This window comes from Passer montanus, unplaced genomic scaffold (assembly GCF_014805655.1).
Source record: "Passer montanus isolate IOZ18808 unplaced genomic scaffold, ASM1480565v1 scaffold44, whole genome shotgun sequence".
Classification (NCBI taxonomy): domain Eukaryota; kingdom Metazoa; phylum Chordata; class Aves; order Passeriformes; family Passeridae; genus Passer; species Passer montanus.
The window spans coordinates 2,200,634-2,217,616 of record NW_024369262.1 but is presented as its reverse complement, the minus strand read 5'-3'; the positions used below and the strand labels follow the sequence as shown (position 1 = coordinate 2,217,616).

General features: G+C 40.8%; 1 protein-coding gene across 1 annotated transcript; it reads left to right on the top strand.

Moving 5' to 3' along the window:
- The first annotated feature begins 39 nt into the window (after positions 1–39).
- Positions 40–16,387, top strand: NCBP3 (nuclear cap binding subunit 3). Its single transcript, XM_039720861.1, has 13 exons — positions 40–229; positions 1,758–1,823; positions 2,558–2,663; positions 3,540–3,665; positions 5,611–5,739; positions 7,967–8,040; positions 8,906–9,014; positions 9,784–9,883; positions 10,196–10,302; positions 11,280–11,565; positions 12,486–12,643; positions 13,771–13,935; positions 14,434–16,387. The coding sequence occupies exons 1-13, from the start codon at positions 77–79 to the stop codon at positions 14,667–14,669; spliced, it is 1,815 nt and encodes a 604-aa protein (XP_039576795.1). The 5' UTR covers positions 40–76; the 3' UTR covers positions 14,670–16,387.
- Positions 16,388–16,983: the final 596 nt, after the last annotated feature.

Sequence of the window (16,983 nt, the reverse complement as noted above, 5' to 3'; positions counted from 1 at the left end):
CGCTCGGAGCCGCCCCGCCGCTCTGTGCCGCCCCGCGCTCGTCTCGCTGGCCGCGCTGGGCGGGCCTGGCGGAGCCATGGCGGCCGTGCGGGGCCTGCGGATCTCGGTGAAGGCGGAGGCGAGCACGACGGCGGCGGAGCCGCGCGGCCCCGAGCCCGAGCCCATGGAGGTGGAAGAGGGAGAGCTGGAGACCATCCCTGTGAGGCGCTCGCTGCGGGAGCTCATCCCGGTGAGGGCCCAGAGGGGCTGGGTCCGGCGGCTGGGGGTGTCCGAGCTCTGAGGGGATTTTTGGGGGGGTTCTTGGGAAAAGCGGGGATGTGAGGGGACTCGGGGCCGAGCGCTAAGGAAGCGGGTGGGTTGTGCTGGGGAAGGAATGGAATAAAGGAAGCGGTGGAGAAGAGGATTTGGGGTGCAGCGTTGGGGTGTGAGGAGCTGTGGGTGGCAGGGTGTACGGGCAGTGTTTGATGCCGGGAATGAACACAGGGAATACCTGGAGCAGGAACGGGGCTGACCGCGGCACAGCAGAGCTGGCAGTGGTGGCTCTGAGGGCTTCCTTCCCCATGTTGTTCTGCCCTTTTTCACTCGCCGATTGTTTCTGTGCAAGTTTTAGTAGGATTAGGTTTAACAACTGAAAAATGGGTCAGAGTTCTCAAATCCTAAGTAATCTTTCGCTCTCAAAACTTGGGTGAAAATTGTTTTGGAAGCTAATCTTTAATTAGCCGGTCTGCCAACGTGCTTGTGCTTTTGCACAACATGTGGCCTCGGAGACAGCGTCGTGCTGCACTTCCTTGTGCTCCGTGAGTCAACCTCAGACACTGTGGGGTTTCAGCTTTAAAAATCATGTTTATTTTGCTTTTCCTTTTCTAGTAACTCTGGCCATTTGGCAGCATTAGAGGAACTTTGGTGCTGCTACTAAGAAAAGCGGTTGGATAGTGTGTGTTCTTCTAAACTGAGAGTAACCTACTGCTAGAAATAGTCCTTTAGCCGAAGTCATTATTGCAGCACAAGTGTAAAGAACACGTTTCCTCCTAAAGAAAGGAAGAGGAGTTCTTCCAGCTCCAAACTTCTGCCACTTGAGGGTGTCTGAATGAAGAGATGCCATTTTACAGATCCAAACAATGCAGGGCACAGAATTGGGTCATTGGTCCAGGGGCTGTGAGGTTTAGTCCCTCTCTGAATTCAGCAGTCCTGACTGATAGAGAGGAAACTTGTAATTTTTTCCCCTCTCATTCTACATTTTTACCCTCTCTCAGTATCAAAACAGAAGTGTTTCACCTTGGGATTTGGAATTTGGGGTTGAAATAATGGTAGGAATAAAAAGTTACTTGTTTCATTGTGGATGAGGCTTGGTGTTCTCACTTTCTGAGATTAAAAGCTGCAAACTGACATTTGAGTAGTCAGGTATCACTTTTAAATCTGCTCATGTTTTACAAGGAAATTATACCCAAACCCAAAATTGTGGAAGTCTTACTTGGGAAAGATGTTTGATGACTTTTCCTGTGTTACTGAGAGAGTAAATGCTTGGCAGCAGCTGACAAAGAAACTAAATTCTGTCAAAAAAAAAGAATCCTTGCAGTGAGGGAAGTTTGGTTCAGTTCATGTGCTTTTACTTTCACTGACATGAAAGTGTTTCTCTGTCCAGGGATGTAGGAAAAGAGGATCTATTTCCTGTAGGAATGATCAGGTGGTTTTTTCAGTAACAAGTGTGTTGCTTTCAGTGCACATTGAGATTTCATCACCATTTTGCTTTGTTTCAGGACACCAGTAGGAGATATGAAAACAAAGCTGGAAGTTTCATCACTGGCATAGATGTAACCTCCAAGGTAATTTTTGTGCTATGGCTCTTCAACATTTTGTCATTTTTGCCACTGGAGAGGTGGGACTATTTCATTTCTTTCTTTCCCAACATGCACAAAGGTTTAGCCTGGTGTTCAGGTGATTCAGCTGGTATGAATCACAGTGTGTGTTCCAAAGATCCAAAAACCTATAGTGCTTCCTAATCAATCTGGAGAACAAGGAGCTTCTCAGCCAGTTCCCAAAACTGCACAAGTTCCAGGCAGGCTGTTGCTCATGAGCTACATGAGAGGAGCCTGCATTGCCAGTCTAAAAAGTTCTCTGGAGCCAGCTCTCCAGTGTTTAATTCATGCTCAGAGAAACAAATTCACACTTTTGTATATATTTAAAAAAAAAACCGGGGAAATAATATCATCTTCAAAGATTAATTTTGCCTAAAAGGCTTATTTTAGAACAGGGGGTTTATTTAATATTTGTTAGTAAGGACTAGATAATGTTCCTGTTCCATTATGGAATCTGTTTGTCCAAGCCACATTGTTTTCCATGCATCCTGATTCCCGTTGCTGGATCTACACAAAAACTCTTCTGTGACACAGAAATATTTTTGTGAATTACTACTACATTTCAAAACCTGCAGGTCTCTCCAGAATTAACAGAATTATTAATATAAATTGTTGCTGTCTGGTAGATTTTAGTATCCTCGGTGCAGTTTGTTAAGCGTGCTCCTGACTCCTGTGTGAGTTCATTGTTTTGCATTTTGCAGGAAGCAATTGAGAAGAAGGAGCAAAGAGCCAAACGTTTCCATTTTCGGGCTGAGGTGAATCTGGCCCAGAGGAACGTGGCCCTGGACCGGGACATGATGAAGAAAGGTACGAGTTCATCCAGCAGTCAGGAGCAAAGTTTCTTGACTTGATTTATCCTGTAATATTTCCTACATTCTTAGAGGTTTTGTCCCATTACTGCTGAAAGGAATCACTTTGGGGATTTTCCACCTCCTCGTTTGCACATCATTGTTTTTTAACCTGTTTGACACTTGCCACTTCACTCCTTGTTTTACCAGCCCCACCACAAAGATAACATTTTTTGTGTGCCTTATTTTCTACTGCTAAATGCCCAAGATTCACCTCCTGGATCAGTGCTGCTTTGAGAATCTTTAAATGCTTTGTGCAGAGCCTGGAGCGGTGTGTGGGTACACGTGGAGGACTCTGTGTCCTGTGCACAGCGAGATCAGACTCTGTGCTGTACACACACTGAAGCTGCACTGATGGCAAGCTGGAACAGAAGCCAGGAGATGTGTGCACAACAGATTGGTGCTTTTGGCACCCAGCTAGTTCTCAAGGCTTTTTTTTTCCAGCTGGCAGCTTGGACCTGCTAAGCTGTGGCCTGGAACAGCTCCCCATCAGGTGATACAAGTGGAAGTGCTTTGTGCAGGGCCTTGTTTTGTTCTGGCTCTTTAGTACTTAATGATAGCGCTTTGGCAGTGTTCAAAGAGCAAAAAAAAAAGTTTTTCAAGCTGTTTGGTTGCTGTGCAATCTCTGTATCTAGCAGTGCTTGAAACCTCTTTTAATTCTCAGTTTATTGAAAGTTTTGCATTGTGGAAGAATAAACTAAGTTATGGTCTATGTCATGCTTCACTTCAATTAGTTCCTCTTTAGTTTATTTAAAGTATTTGCTTTATAAACTCATATGGCACTAATCTGAAAACTTGCAATAAGTACCAGTTTTGTGTCTTTTCTTCTTTATAGCAATCCCGAAGGTGAGACTGGACACCATTTACATTTGTGGAGTGGATGAGATGAGCACCCAGGACATCTTTGCCTATTTCAAAGAGTATCCTCCTGCTCATATTGAGTGGCTGGATGACACCTCGTGTAAGTAAACAGAATATTTGTAATTCTTACTCTTTTATTTAAGCCTGGTCACAGCTGCATCTCTAAGGGGAAAAAGAAAAATGTCTAAAATGGTGAAAAATGCCTAAAATTATTATTTCCATCTTGACATGAATAATATATCTGAGAGAGGGTGATTGAACTGTGCAGTTGGGCAGGTTGGGATGGTTTTGGGAGGAGGAGGAGATTTGTTGCCATATTTGTGTAGTGCATGCTCCAGGAGAACTGGGTGGGTGGAAGGAGGTGGCAGCTGGGTGTGATTTCCATAGATTGGAAAAGGAATGTGGGTACACATGGTGAGGGCTGTTTTGGGGAGTGAGATCAGTGAGATCAAAGGTGGTGGAGAGTTGTGCTTTCCTCACTGACACTGAAGCCTGTAGAAGAGTTTTTTTGCTACAGAAAATGGAATACTCTGAAATTGTCATGTGGCTACAAACCTTTTGCCTGCAATAATAGAAAAATAAGTAAGAGCCAGTGCAGGTTTTCCAAACAGCTGGAAACTTACTGACAAGCATGGCTAAAAGCTGAGAATCAATACCTTCATTCTTTGCAGTGACCCTGAAGAAATTCTGCTCCAGTGCAAGACAAAATAGATGGTGACCTTGAAGTCACTGTATATGACAGCTTGAAGTACTGGCACAAGCTGATAGAAAATGTGAAACCCAATGAGCCCTGGTAGATAATTGCAGTACAGAGCTGCTGGATGGACCTGTGCTGATGCATGAGCTGGGACATGCACAGCTTAACTCTATCTGAGGCTTCATTTCCAAGATTGTCTGTTTTCTTAAGTGCTACATGAGCATGAAAATTAAGGCTTCAGGGTTGTAACAATACCCAGTTGTAGTTATTACACATCTTTTTTAATGGTGAATTTTCATGCTGTGTCTGAGTTACCATGTCAGCTACACTTGGTGAAAATATCAAGAAAAAGCTTTTTCTTTTCAGCGTAGATTTGAATCATGGTGAAAATTTCAGTGTTCCCAACTGAATTACATCTTAAGGTGTGCAAAGGTGTATTTAGTGTTCTGTGTTTCAAACTGATGAACATGAAATGATGAAGGTTTTGGAAATTTGGAGTTGGGAAGATGAGGCTGACTGAAAAAAAAAAATTTATTAACCAATCATTGAAGTTAATACCTGGATGTTCTTCACTTTGTATTTCTTGTCTGTTTGAGTAATTTAAGAGAGATTCTCTTATTTTGGGTCACTGTACAGTCTTCTTAATATCTGAATCCACTCTGCTTAACAGCAGAACAGAGATATTTGTTGCTGTATTTGTACCAAGTGCAGAAAGCTTTTGTTCAAATTCTGTTTCTAAGCAGTTTTAGCTCCTTCAATTTCAACATCTATGAAATGCTTTTAATTGGCCTAATAAGTTATATTTTAGTACCATCTGCTGATGCTTAAGGCACATCCTGAATGATATTGTGAACCTGTGTACTCTATAATCTGTGCAAAGTACTGGAGCAGTCTCCTATTTCCCCCTATTTTCATGCTTTTTGGAAAAGATTAACAGAATTCTGCAGTAAAGTCCAAGGTTCTGTCAATTCCCAAAGGGGAAAAAGATCCAGATTCATTCCTGCCCCCTGCTGCTCCCTTAATCACATTTGTGTGGGAACACATGGATCCACTGACCCCAATCCAGTGCCCTGATTTGCTGTTTTCAGGAAGCCTCTCAAATCTATGGTTGTACATTTCAGTCATTTTGGGTTTTTGATCAGCTCTTGTGTTTTGTAATAAGCTGAAAATTGAGTGTTCTTCAGCTTACCAGGTGTGTTAAAGAATATGACCTTCCCTGCAAGAGATCTGATGGCTTTTTCTGTCATTTCTGAATTTTTGTCATTGATTTCCTTCCAGCAAGGCAGGGGAGATGTGACTGCTTGATGACACCGACTGCATTTGGGTTTTGTGTTTCTGTTTGTCCCAGGTAATGTGGTCTGGCTTGATGAAGTGACAGCAACACGGGCTCTAATAAATATGAGTTCCCTGCCTGATCAGGAGAAAACAAAGAGCAGAGAAAACAACAAGGAGAAGACAGCTGAAAAAAGCAAGAAAGGTAGATTGAGATATGCAAATACAGCCATCATCTCATTAAATCAATGAAACTTTAAACTTGTGCTGGGGTATTGCATAACCTAAATTACTGAAGGAGCTTCTATCATATAGTTGCAGGTAAATGTATTCTGCCACTTTAAAAAAGGCTTTCATCTTGGAAACCTTTTGAAGAAGCTGCTTCTTAAAAGGTGGGTTGGAGCTAGACCAAAAGCAGTAATTCAGTCGATACTAAACGTGTTAGAAGAGGCTGATACTGAGAGCTGGTATTTATAGTGGGCCATGTGCACAGAAATAGCTGTGTGTGATGTGCCCACAAAGGCAGGCAAAGTGGGCAAAAAGCAGGTGTGAGAAAATGGCCTTTTTTTGAAACGCCACAGCTAATTCCCTCTTTGATGCACCACCATCCTTCAAGTGTATCCCTCACGGCAGCGTGACAGTGCATCACTTCAGCAGGGTGTGTAGCAGCTCTAAATTTGGCTGTTAGCCTTTTAAGAAAGAAGTTATTAAAAGGTTGGTTATAAAAGAGCAGAGCAGCAAAAGTGCGTGTCAGTGTCGTGATCAGTCTGGTACCTGACTGCCTTGGTTGTAAATTTATTTTCCTTTTATGTGGGGAAGTTTAAAATCAGAATTTTGCTACCTGAGGACAGTTTTGCTCTTAGGCTGCTGTGAGTGCTGTGGTTGGAGGTGCTCTATCACATGATAAAGAGCAAAAAAAGTGTTATATTTATGAGCTTTTCCATAGATTTTGTGTAAAAATGCTGTGTATGACTTAAATGCAAGTAGCCAATCTCTCTGTTAGATATCTGCAGTGCTTCCAAAAGCTTTTCTGGGAAATTTGGTGTTTAAGGCTTTGTTAAATTTGTGGATTCTTCGAATTCACCCCCTTTTCCTGCTCCTTTTCTCCACAAAGCAGTGGCTTCTCAACCATCCACATGACTTTAATTTTGACCAAATGTTGATAAAGCTTCAAGTAAGACTTGTTAGGAAATTTTTGGAGATTAGGGACATTGCTTAAATGGAGCATAAACATATATATTTAATCCTGCTTGCTGTGAATTGCATATTATCATTGCACCCCATCTGAAAATAAGAACTGTCATCTGAATGACTCCTGTTCCTCTGGAAAAGTGGGATATTAGAGAAAGTACAGACTGTTCAATTACATCTTAAGGTGTGAGATCCATACAGATACCCTGGAGTCATCTGGCTTGGTTACATTCCTTTTTTTAGATGGGAATTTCAGGGCTGTTTAGACATTTAGGGAAGCAAAAGATTGGTCTGTGCTATGAGAAACTTCTAATTTCTGAGAGAGAAAAATGCCTGAGTACTTTCCCTGATGGAACTTAATTATTCTGGTTTGAATTTGGGTAATTTGTTTACTTAAATTCTCTCTTTGGTTTCGGTTTGGTTAATTGAGCTTTACTGTTTTCACTCAGGAATATTTTCAGGATCTTTTGAACAGCTGCCACTCTCTATTTTAAGTTTTTAAGTCCATTGTTGGAAGATATTTAAAATAAGGAACTCTGAAATATAAAAGAGAGGATTTTTTAATCTTAGGCCTATGAAGTACTTTGAGACCTTTGCAAATGATATGGCATATCATGCTTCATAGTCATTACTTTTTGCAATATTTTATTTCTTGGGGGCTTTGGAAATAAAATCACCATGAATTTTCTTACACTGAGCTAAAAAGAACTAAGAAATCAAAGCAGCTCACAATTTTAGTAGTTCTGGAAGCATGCAGTTGTTTTTTTGTTATTTCACAGCCAAATTAAGTCTCTAAGGTGGTTTTTTTTTCTTTTTACTACTCTCTCTCCCTCTAAGCTTTTAATTAATTACCTGTTTTACACTGTTACTATTGGATATTTGCAGACATTTGAAAAGGAGATGGAAAGAAAGGCTTTGATGTGCCTTTAGTGCCTTGGCCTTGCTGATCTCTGATTTTGAACACACTAAATCCTGACAGGCAGTGCAGTTTCATTTGCTTTCAAAGAATTAAATTAATGATGCACACGTGCTGCTGCAGGCACAGAGCTCTGAATTTCACTGTGCTCCACTTTTCCATGGGCATTCACTGCTTTGATTATTCCCTAGGCTGCTCAGGAGGAAGGAGAACACCTTCAGGCTGGTTTCAGACAATGTAGGTAATCATAAATCAAATGAGGCTGACACACTAAAATGGAGCTTGGTTTTGTTTTGTTTTTTTTTTCCCCAATTATTTTCCTTAGAAAAACAGGAGGAAAGCTCTGATGATGAGACAGAAGAAGGAGAGGTTGAGGATGACAATCCCAGTGATGTGGAGGTCAGTACAGAGGGGAAGTGGAAACTCTGCTGTGGAAGTTCTGCTCTGGCTGCTGTGAAGTTTTCACAGCATTTTAGGTTTCTCTTTGCAATTCCCAATTTAATTATCAAAATAAATTAGGTGTGGAGTGACAGGGAGTGCAGGTGGTGATAATCCCAATGGAAAGGGCTTTGTGAAAATGGATTTTGGAGAGTTTGAGTGAGCCTGGCTTCTCTTTTCTGCTGAGAGGAGGCAAAGAAAGAACAATAATGGAAGGCAATGACCTTTCAGCAGGGAAAGTGCTTAGAGCCCAGTGGGATTTAGGCTGCCCGTGGATCTGTGGGAATCAGCACACCCAGTGATGTCCTGGCAGCAATTTAACCCTCACTGCCTGCGTGTACAGTAGGTGTGATTAGGATTTCCTGCAGGAATGGCTCAGTGAGCACTCCTACATCATGGAAGTCTGAATTGGAGTTTCTATAAAGCAGCTATAAATGAAAAAGAAAGGGTTTTAATCATTGTGTGAGGGCATGAGAACCTGTTAATAAAATAATGTAGCTGTGAAACAGGAAAAAAAAATTAATTGCCCAAGTTTTGCTATTTATTTTCTGCATTTCAGTCAGTAATGTAGAGTCATTTGACAATTACAGGATTTAATAACCTGAGTTAATTTTATGGAGCAAGAGAAGGAAATACTTTAAATTTTCAGGGCAATTTACATTAAAAATTAACATCAGCTTGTCAAGAAAATAAAGCAGAGTTCATTTGAACATAATTTGAAAAGTGACTTTCTTCATAATCACTTGATTGCTTCTCTGTAAGCAACCCATTTTTGTTCAGCAGTAATTTGATTTTTGAGTCCAAAATACCTTTTTTGCCCCCAAAGTTGGATGCCCTCTCCCAAGTAGAAGAGGATTCCCTCCTGAGGAATGACCTTCGCCCTGCCAATAAACTGGCTAAAGGAAACAAACTGTTCATGAGATTTGCTACTAAAGGTAAATGACCACCCTGACAAGCACCCTGAATTCACTGCTTGTTGTACTTTTATTTATTGGTTAATTAATGACTCAAAGTGCCTACTTCTTATTTATAACACTTCTTATAAAATAACACTTCTTATAAACACTTAGAAATAACACATCTTATACAAGTGTTATTTTTTGGCTAATTGTTAGGTGTTAAGATTTTGCCATAAATCTACATTTCTTGTGTCAATTATATCCAGTTCAAGTTCAAATTGTATGAAAATTATTGTACCTGGAAATTGTATCTTGAGCTCAGGGCATTCTTCCCATGGAATAGGAATGATGCCTTTTTCCAGAAGTAAATTCCACATTTTATAATTGAGATGCCAATGAGGGATTAGTAAAAATTATTGCTAAACATTAATTTTATTTATAAATAAAATGAAAATCCATATAACTTGTGGACCATGCAGGAAGTGGCACATTCATTAAGAAAAGAAAGGTGATGAGGAAGGTGAGTGGAAAGTCCTGCAGTGACAGGGGGAGGTAATGCCCTGTTAAGCTGATCTGTGGAAACCCAGTCTCCCTGGAATTAAGTTTCTAGAAACAAATAAATCTGTGGTAGGAGAAATTCCAGAGGTGTAAGCAAAATTGAATCCTTCATGGAGGAGGGTGAAGTAATTCTGATTTTAAGGCACACTCAGTCCCACTCTCTGTCTTTGGATGGTTATTTATTTTTATGCTGTGCTGTAAGTTACACTCTAAGAGGGAAAAATTCCTATAATTTATGTTTTTGCAGATGACAAAAAGGAGCTGGGAGCTGCAAGGAGAAGCCAGTATTACATGAAATATGGCAATCCAAATTATGGAGGCATGAAAGGAATTCTCAGCAATTCTTGGTGAGTGTTGGACAGAGGAATTGGAACATTGCAGGTAATTGGACAAGCTAATCTAAAACTGTTTTAATTTGTGGATTTTGTACTGAGTTAATGTAGATACTTCAGTGTAAATAGTGGTTTTGCAATGTGAGTGTGAATTATAAGGAGAGACTTTCCTCATGAAAATAAAGTTTCTATTCAGACCAGCTCTGACATAAACATGTGTCTGCTGTTAAAGTAGGTGATAATTGCACATCCTTCATCCAGGATTTAGGGGTCATGAATGAGCCGTAATTGCTGTGCCAGGAGTGTCAGCCTCTCTGTGCTTTTCAGGAAGAGGAGGTACCATTCCCGCAGGATCCACCGGGATGTGATCAAGAAGAGGACCCTGATTGGGGACGATGTGGGCCTGACTCCCCCCTATAAACATCGGCACTCAGGTACTGGTGGCACTGGGACAGCCCTGGGGGGACACTGGGACGTGGAGGGCTGGGCAGGAGCTGGTGCCTCAGCAATCCCATGGGATGGGTGGAAGTTTTCTTAAAAAAATAAATCTGCATCCCATTTTAAGAGTTTACAGGAAATTCCTGGGGTGGAAGCTTCATTCTTCTCGTTGCTTCCCAAAATAGATGTTATGTTTTATGTGACATTTTTCTTTTATAAAATTTAGAGCATGAGGACTGTGGCATCAAAGGCCAAGAGAAGGGATGAATGACTTCTTCAGCCTTCTTGGCAATTTGTCATACTTGCTACGTAAATTCTCCCAATCTTTAAATGTAGAACAGTAGGGATGAGAAAATTCTATTAATTAGGCTTGAACATCTTCATCTGCTACCTAAGGTAGGAAAACAATGGGTATAAAAATCTGACATGAGACAAGTGCACTGTGATTGGCCTGTTAAAAATACAGCCATGGATGTGAGAAATCTCTGGAAGATTTTCCATGCTGGTCGTGCAGTGCTGTCTGAAGAGATGGCTGAGTGCTGGTGATGACTACATTGAAATTGTTTCTATTTAAATCACTGTCTGTGATGAATTCATAATAATGGCACCTGTGTTCTTTTTGGCATTGCTGCTTGCAGGACTTGAAGGGATTTTTGCAGAGCCAGCAGCTGGCACATTAAGCCCTGTAAGATCCTGGGAATTGTGCTTAGCTCAGGAAGGAAGAACTGCAGCTTCTACAAGAGGCAGTTGTGCTTTAATTACTCTGTGTGAACACCAGGGACATTAACATCACTTATTGATTCCAGTTAAAATATTCTGCAAAATATTCTCTCTCTTTAAGAAGAGAGGACTAAAAGAACTTCAGACTCATCTGTAGGAGATCATTAATTACAGTGAGGCGATTTTCCGTTCCGTTTGGTTTTCAAGTACTTTCTAAAATCCAGTCAATCAGAACAAGTTCATTTTGCTGCAGGCTTGGTAAATGTCCCTGAAGAGCCCATAGAGGAGGAAGAGGAGGAGGAGGAGGATCAGGACATGGATGAAGATGACAGGGTGGTGGTGGAGTACCGGGACGAGCTGCAGGCCTTCCGGCAGTCGCGGGAGCGCAGCGCCGCGCGCAGACCCAGCGCCAGCGCCTCCGACTCGGACGAGATGGACTATGACCTGGAGCTGAAAATGATCTCCACCCCCTCGCCCAAAAAAAGCATGAAGATGACCATGTATGCAGATGAGGTGGAGTCACAGCTGAAGAATATTAGGTAAAGGTTTTTTAGTCTTTAAAAGCAGCAGTGGAGAGGGATTTCCTGGTTTTAGTGACAGAGCTGTCGAAGGTTGAGGTAGCAAAATTATATTATTTTGTATAGATTTTCTAACAAGAAATACAGAAACTAGGCTTTCAGTAGAATTAACACTTTTTTAATGCAGCTGCTTCTGCAGGTCTGATTTTCTAACAAGAAATACAGAAACTAGGCTTTCAGTAGAATTAACACTTTTTTAATGCAGCTGCTTCTGCAGGTCTATTTCCTGGTTTTAGTGACAGAGCTGTCGAAGGTTGAGGTAGCAAAATTATATTATTTTGTATAGATTTTCTTACAAGAAATACAGAAACTAGGCTTTTCATAGAATTAACACTTTAATACAGCTTCTTCTGCAGGTCTCTCTATCCTTGCTTATTAATAATAATGAAACTTGAAGTAGAATCAAGAGAAATTTATGAAAACAACCATAATTAACAGGGAAAAATAACTCCTTTCTGTTTTCTCTTTGCCCCTTGCTCTTTGTCTCAGAAAGAAAAATAACCCTCAGTTGCTGATGACAAAAAGGAATTTATGTTCATTATGGGCTTACTAAACAAAGTTTTGTATATTGTAGATGAATAAAATAACATCCATATAAATCCAAATAAATATAACCACCCCTTCAGCAGGCTGGTTGTACTTACTATAATGTACAACAATTTTGAGGCTGCCTTGAAATGGATACTGAGGTATTCATGGAATTATTGTTATATTTAGGATTCTGGCTTGAACAGCTTCTAAGCATTGTTTTTACTTCTTTTTCTCAGCAGATAAATCCTGATATTTTATTTTCTGTGATGTAATTTTCCATATAAGAATACTTAAGAACTATTCTAGATTGAATTTTATTTAGAGGACATCAAATCTATGATTTTTTTTAGGAATTCCATGAGAGCAGATAGCATAGCCACCAGCAACATCAAAAACAGGATTGGCAGCAAAGGATCCTTGGAGAAAGTTGCAGATGTGAGGCTCCTGTTGGAAGAGAAACGTCAGAATAACTCTGGGCCACGGCAGCCAAACAGCACTGTCAAATCAGGTGATTTTATCACTCATTGCTGGGCAGAATTGTCACTAAAATATCTTTATTTCACACCTGTGCTCCACTGCAGATAAACTCTGCATTCACACAGTTTGTCCTCACTAAGAGACTGAGGTGGGAATTGCTTTGGGGAAAAAATCAAGTTCACTTTAGTGAAAGTTTTTTTAGTGATGTTGATTTCCATCCATTTTCTTTGCCTGTGCCAATCTTCCCCCACTTTGTCCTTTTTGATTTGCTCCCTCCTTGAGGCAGCTGAAAAACAGCACACAGGGAAGGTCATGCACAAAATCAAATGTGAAACACTGACTACACTTAAAAATACACATTAAAAATGTGTATTACATGAAGATGGGTGGTTTTGCATTTGGCAGGATTTATTTCTGAGCTTAAATAACTTATTTATTTGACATAAATGTATATAATTTCAGCTGCTTCTGATCTATGTAATATTATCTGACTGATAAGTGAAAAATACTTTTTTGTATCAATGAAATGTCAAAATTATGTTTGTATATTTTACCCCTCCTGCCTGTTTTGAGCCTCTGACAAGTTGACACATGGTCCCAAAATTCCTTTTGCCTTCATAATTTTGTCTGGACCCCCTGTAAGATTGGGAACATCCAACTAAGCCAGGCAAACTTCAGAATACAAAATTCACATCAAGGGTTAAGTACCAATATCTTTAGTATTTTTATTTTATTCTGGCAGATAACAAGCAGTGATAGAATTTTAAATCAAGGTTTTGTTACCTAAAAAGAATTGTTGAAGGCAGATCAGTTTTCATGGAATTTTCCCTCCTGCTGGATATTTAGACACTCTGCTGCTACACCAGGAAAACAGCAGGCCATGGGATAATTTAGGATTTTATCTTTTGGACAGAGCACAGCTTGAAAACATGAAATGTCAAATTTATTGCCAAAACTGAAATGAAATCTGGCTAAATTGTATTGCAGAAATTTCTGGGAAATCTGAGTATGAAAGACTTAAATGAACAGGCTAAAGAAAAGGTAAAAACAGAGAATCTCTCTAATTTGAATAGTGGATGAGCTTAAACTGAGCTGGCAGAGATAGAGTAACTGCCACAGGATTTTTTTTGTCATTTTAATCACTGAAAATATCCCCAGATGTGAGGCAGAGACTGGGGAAAAGGCCACACTCTCCAGAAGTCAAAGCTCCAAGCAGTACCTGTGCCCCTCGTCGAGAACCAATCTCTGATGTGCACAGCAGGCTGGGAATCCCCAAACAAGATGTGAAAGGCCTCTACTCTGACACCAGGGAGAAGAAATCAGGTTAGTTGTGTGCAGAAAATGTTCTGCTGCACTTCCTTTGGTTTTGGAGTCCAAGAGAAATCCCAGCAGACAGCCATGAAAAGGAGAAGTTGAATGAAATTCAGGATAAATTAGCAAATGTTGGTTCAGAGCTTTGAAATCTAAATACATGTAGGGAGGAGCCTGGGGGGTTTGGGAGCAGTATTTTTATGGAGGTGGGCTGAAGATCAAGGACTGCTTTCAAACTGTGGGCACCAAAATAAGTGTCAGGGGCACTGGAAGTGTGAACTAAACATCCTCTGCAAATGGGGAACAATGAACAAGGCTGCCCTGAGCCTCCTGCAGCTTAATTTCAATTCCTCTTCAAAGCATAATTTGGCAGTTCCATGCCAGTATTGATGTGGGAGGAGTATGAAGGGTCTGAAGAGTTGCAGTGAGGTTAAGAATTGGTTCCTTGACTTCTTCCTCTCAGTCCTGTCTGGTTTGTTCTTTTTTTAATGTTTCTTTTCATCTGTTTAGGTAATTTATGGACCAGATTGGGGTCTGCTCCAAAGACACAGGAAAAGACTCCAGAGAAAGCTGAAAACTCTGTGGCATCTCCAGAGGAAGATGACTCTGAGCTGCAGAGGGTTTGGGGTGCTCTCATTAAGGAAAAAGAACAGTCCAGGCAAAAAAAGAGTCGCTTGGATCATTTACCCTCCCTACAAATCGAGATCAGCCGGGAGAGCAGCTCTGGCTCAGACTCTGAATCATGATGGGTTCACAGCCTGACCCTCCAGGTGCTGACTGCAGCCTGGCAGGATCCCCCTTGCCCAAAAGCTGGACACTGGCAAAGACTCTGCAGTGAAGGTTCCAGAAGTGTCTCTGTTCCTTTTCTACAAGAGAGGCATAAACCACTTGAAACCTAAAGCAAAGACATTTGTCTGGAGTCTGTGGCTGGCCCTGTGCTCTGTAGGGCATTGTCATCTCTGTTTATGACAGCAAACCTGTAGTGAATTGTAGCAAAACATTTTCTCCCCTGAGCTTTGAACTTAAAAGATGAGGCAGAAATGCTCTGTATTTTTAAGGAGACCTTTTCTGTTCTTGATGTTTTCATCATGGAAACATTTTAACAAAATGTTTTACACACTTCATCCAAAGAACAGGGCATTTATTTCATGACCCAGATCATTGCCTTGCCCTTCTGGCTCTTACCAGCACTCTTCCTTTCCTCTTGAAGTAATAACAGTAAAGCTTCCTGGGTGGGCAGCCAGCAAGGGTAAAGCATGAAGGGATTGGTTGTCACACTCCCTTCCTCCAACACACTGAATGTAAATCCAAGTTACACATTTTATTGCAGTTAAATCCCATGTAGGTATCCCAGTGGCACCCCAGAATCCAAGGAATGCTGCTCATTTCTTTTGGTGGTGCCACATTCTGCTGTAGCAGGGATTAAGATGTTCAGGACTGCAAAGCTGGATGTTTGACAATGTGTAAACCCCTGAGGGTTTGGGGGTTGGTTTTTTTTGCTGTTGTTCAACAAGGAGAGCTTATATTCCTGTTATTCCACCTTGATTATGTCCTGAAGCAAGCCAACAGCTGGAAAGCATTTTTATATTTGTGAGAATCCTCCCATTGGCCACGGTGAAAGCTCTAGTGGTGTTCTCCTCTGTGCTGTTCTATCTGTGTAGAAGTGAAAGAGAAAAGGAAAACTTTAGGATCACTGTCTCCTGTCAATATTTTGGATGTTCTTCCTGTATATTACATGTGGATGTGGACATGGGTGACTTGTTCCATTCAGCTTTTTTACCTGCACATTTTCACCCTTCCCTGGGTAGGACAAGGGTTTGATCAGTGTGCAGCTGCTAGTTTTTTTTCTTTTTCATGTTGCCAGTAATTCTGAGTGAGGAATAATGCAGCACATCACATTCAGGTAAACAGGTAGCAAAACCATTTTAACAGTCTGAAATCTGTTTGCATTGTCCCTGTTCCTTGGTTCTGTCAGCCCAAAATATCTGTCAACTTCTCTTCCCATTTCTGCTTTTTAACAAGCAATTTTTTCCTGTTTTTTTTTTTTTTTGCCCCCCTATTTTTGTACTAAGTTGAAGTAGGTTTGAGATTTCAGCAAGGAATCTGCAGAATTAACTTTTCTTATGCTTTTTGATGTGTGAGGATAGCAGCATGTCAAATGAAAGGTCAAATGACAGGCACAGTGACTGAAGGGCAATCTGGGGGCTGACCAGGCTTCAAGCCTTACTCTTTCCTTGTTTTGTGACACTCATCCTTGATTTTATATTTAATTATTGAATATATAAATGTCTCATAAAAGTACTGTTGAGAGAAACGCCTGCAATGTCTGATCACTGTAATAACTCATTTTAAACGTGTGCTTTCACTGATATTCTTTCCCAGAGAATCACTCCCACCTCTCCAGATCCTGATAAAATTTATTTCACTGGTGTCTTTTTGCCAGTAAACCTTTGTGTTGTGTCACTGCTTTGAATCCATTGAGACCTTTCTTTTTCCTGAAAGGAATCAACACCTCATGCACCAAAGCTGAATTATTGGGAGCCCTTGTGTGGTATTTCCATGTCAATATTCCTGATTTAAACCAGGTGAAGGATAAACTGATGGGAATAGGGGATTTCTGATCTAAAAGATGTGTGAAATCAAGCACAGGCCTGTGACCCTTAACTCTGCTTCTGCCTTCCAGGTTGTCAGAAATATGCCTTAAAAATTCCCCCACGCTGGTCAGGACTGTGGTTTTATGGTTTTGGGGGGGTTTATGTGTGATATTGAGCCCACAGGAGCTTAGCTGCAAGAAAAAAAGAGGTTTATAGTTTAGAGAGGGTTTTGTAATTGAGTGTGCCTGGTTTTGCTTTTTTACAGTGTCCAGAGAAGCCTTGGAGAGTGCTGGTATCAGGAATTCTTTCCAGCTCTGGGCTTCCGTAGTTACCCAAACCAAAGTGCTGGGATTTGGTAATTAAAAATTAACTCTAAATTTTAAGTCAATGCTTTTTCCTCAATGTTTTAACTTCCATCCATTTCATCAAGAGATTGCAAAGAGAATTTTGTTCCAAATTTCCTTCT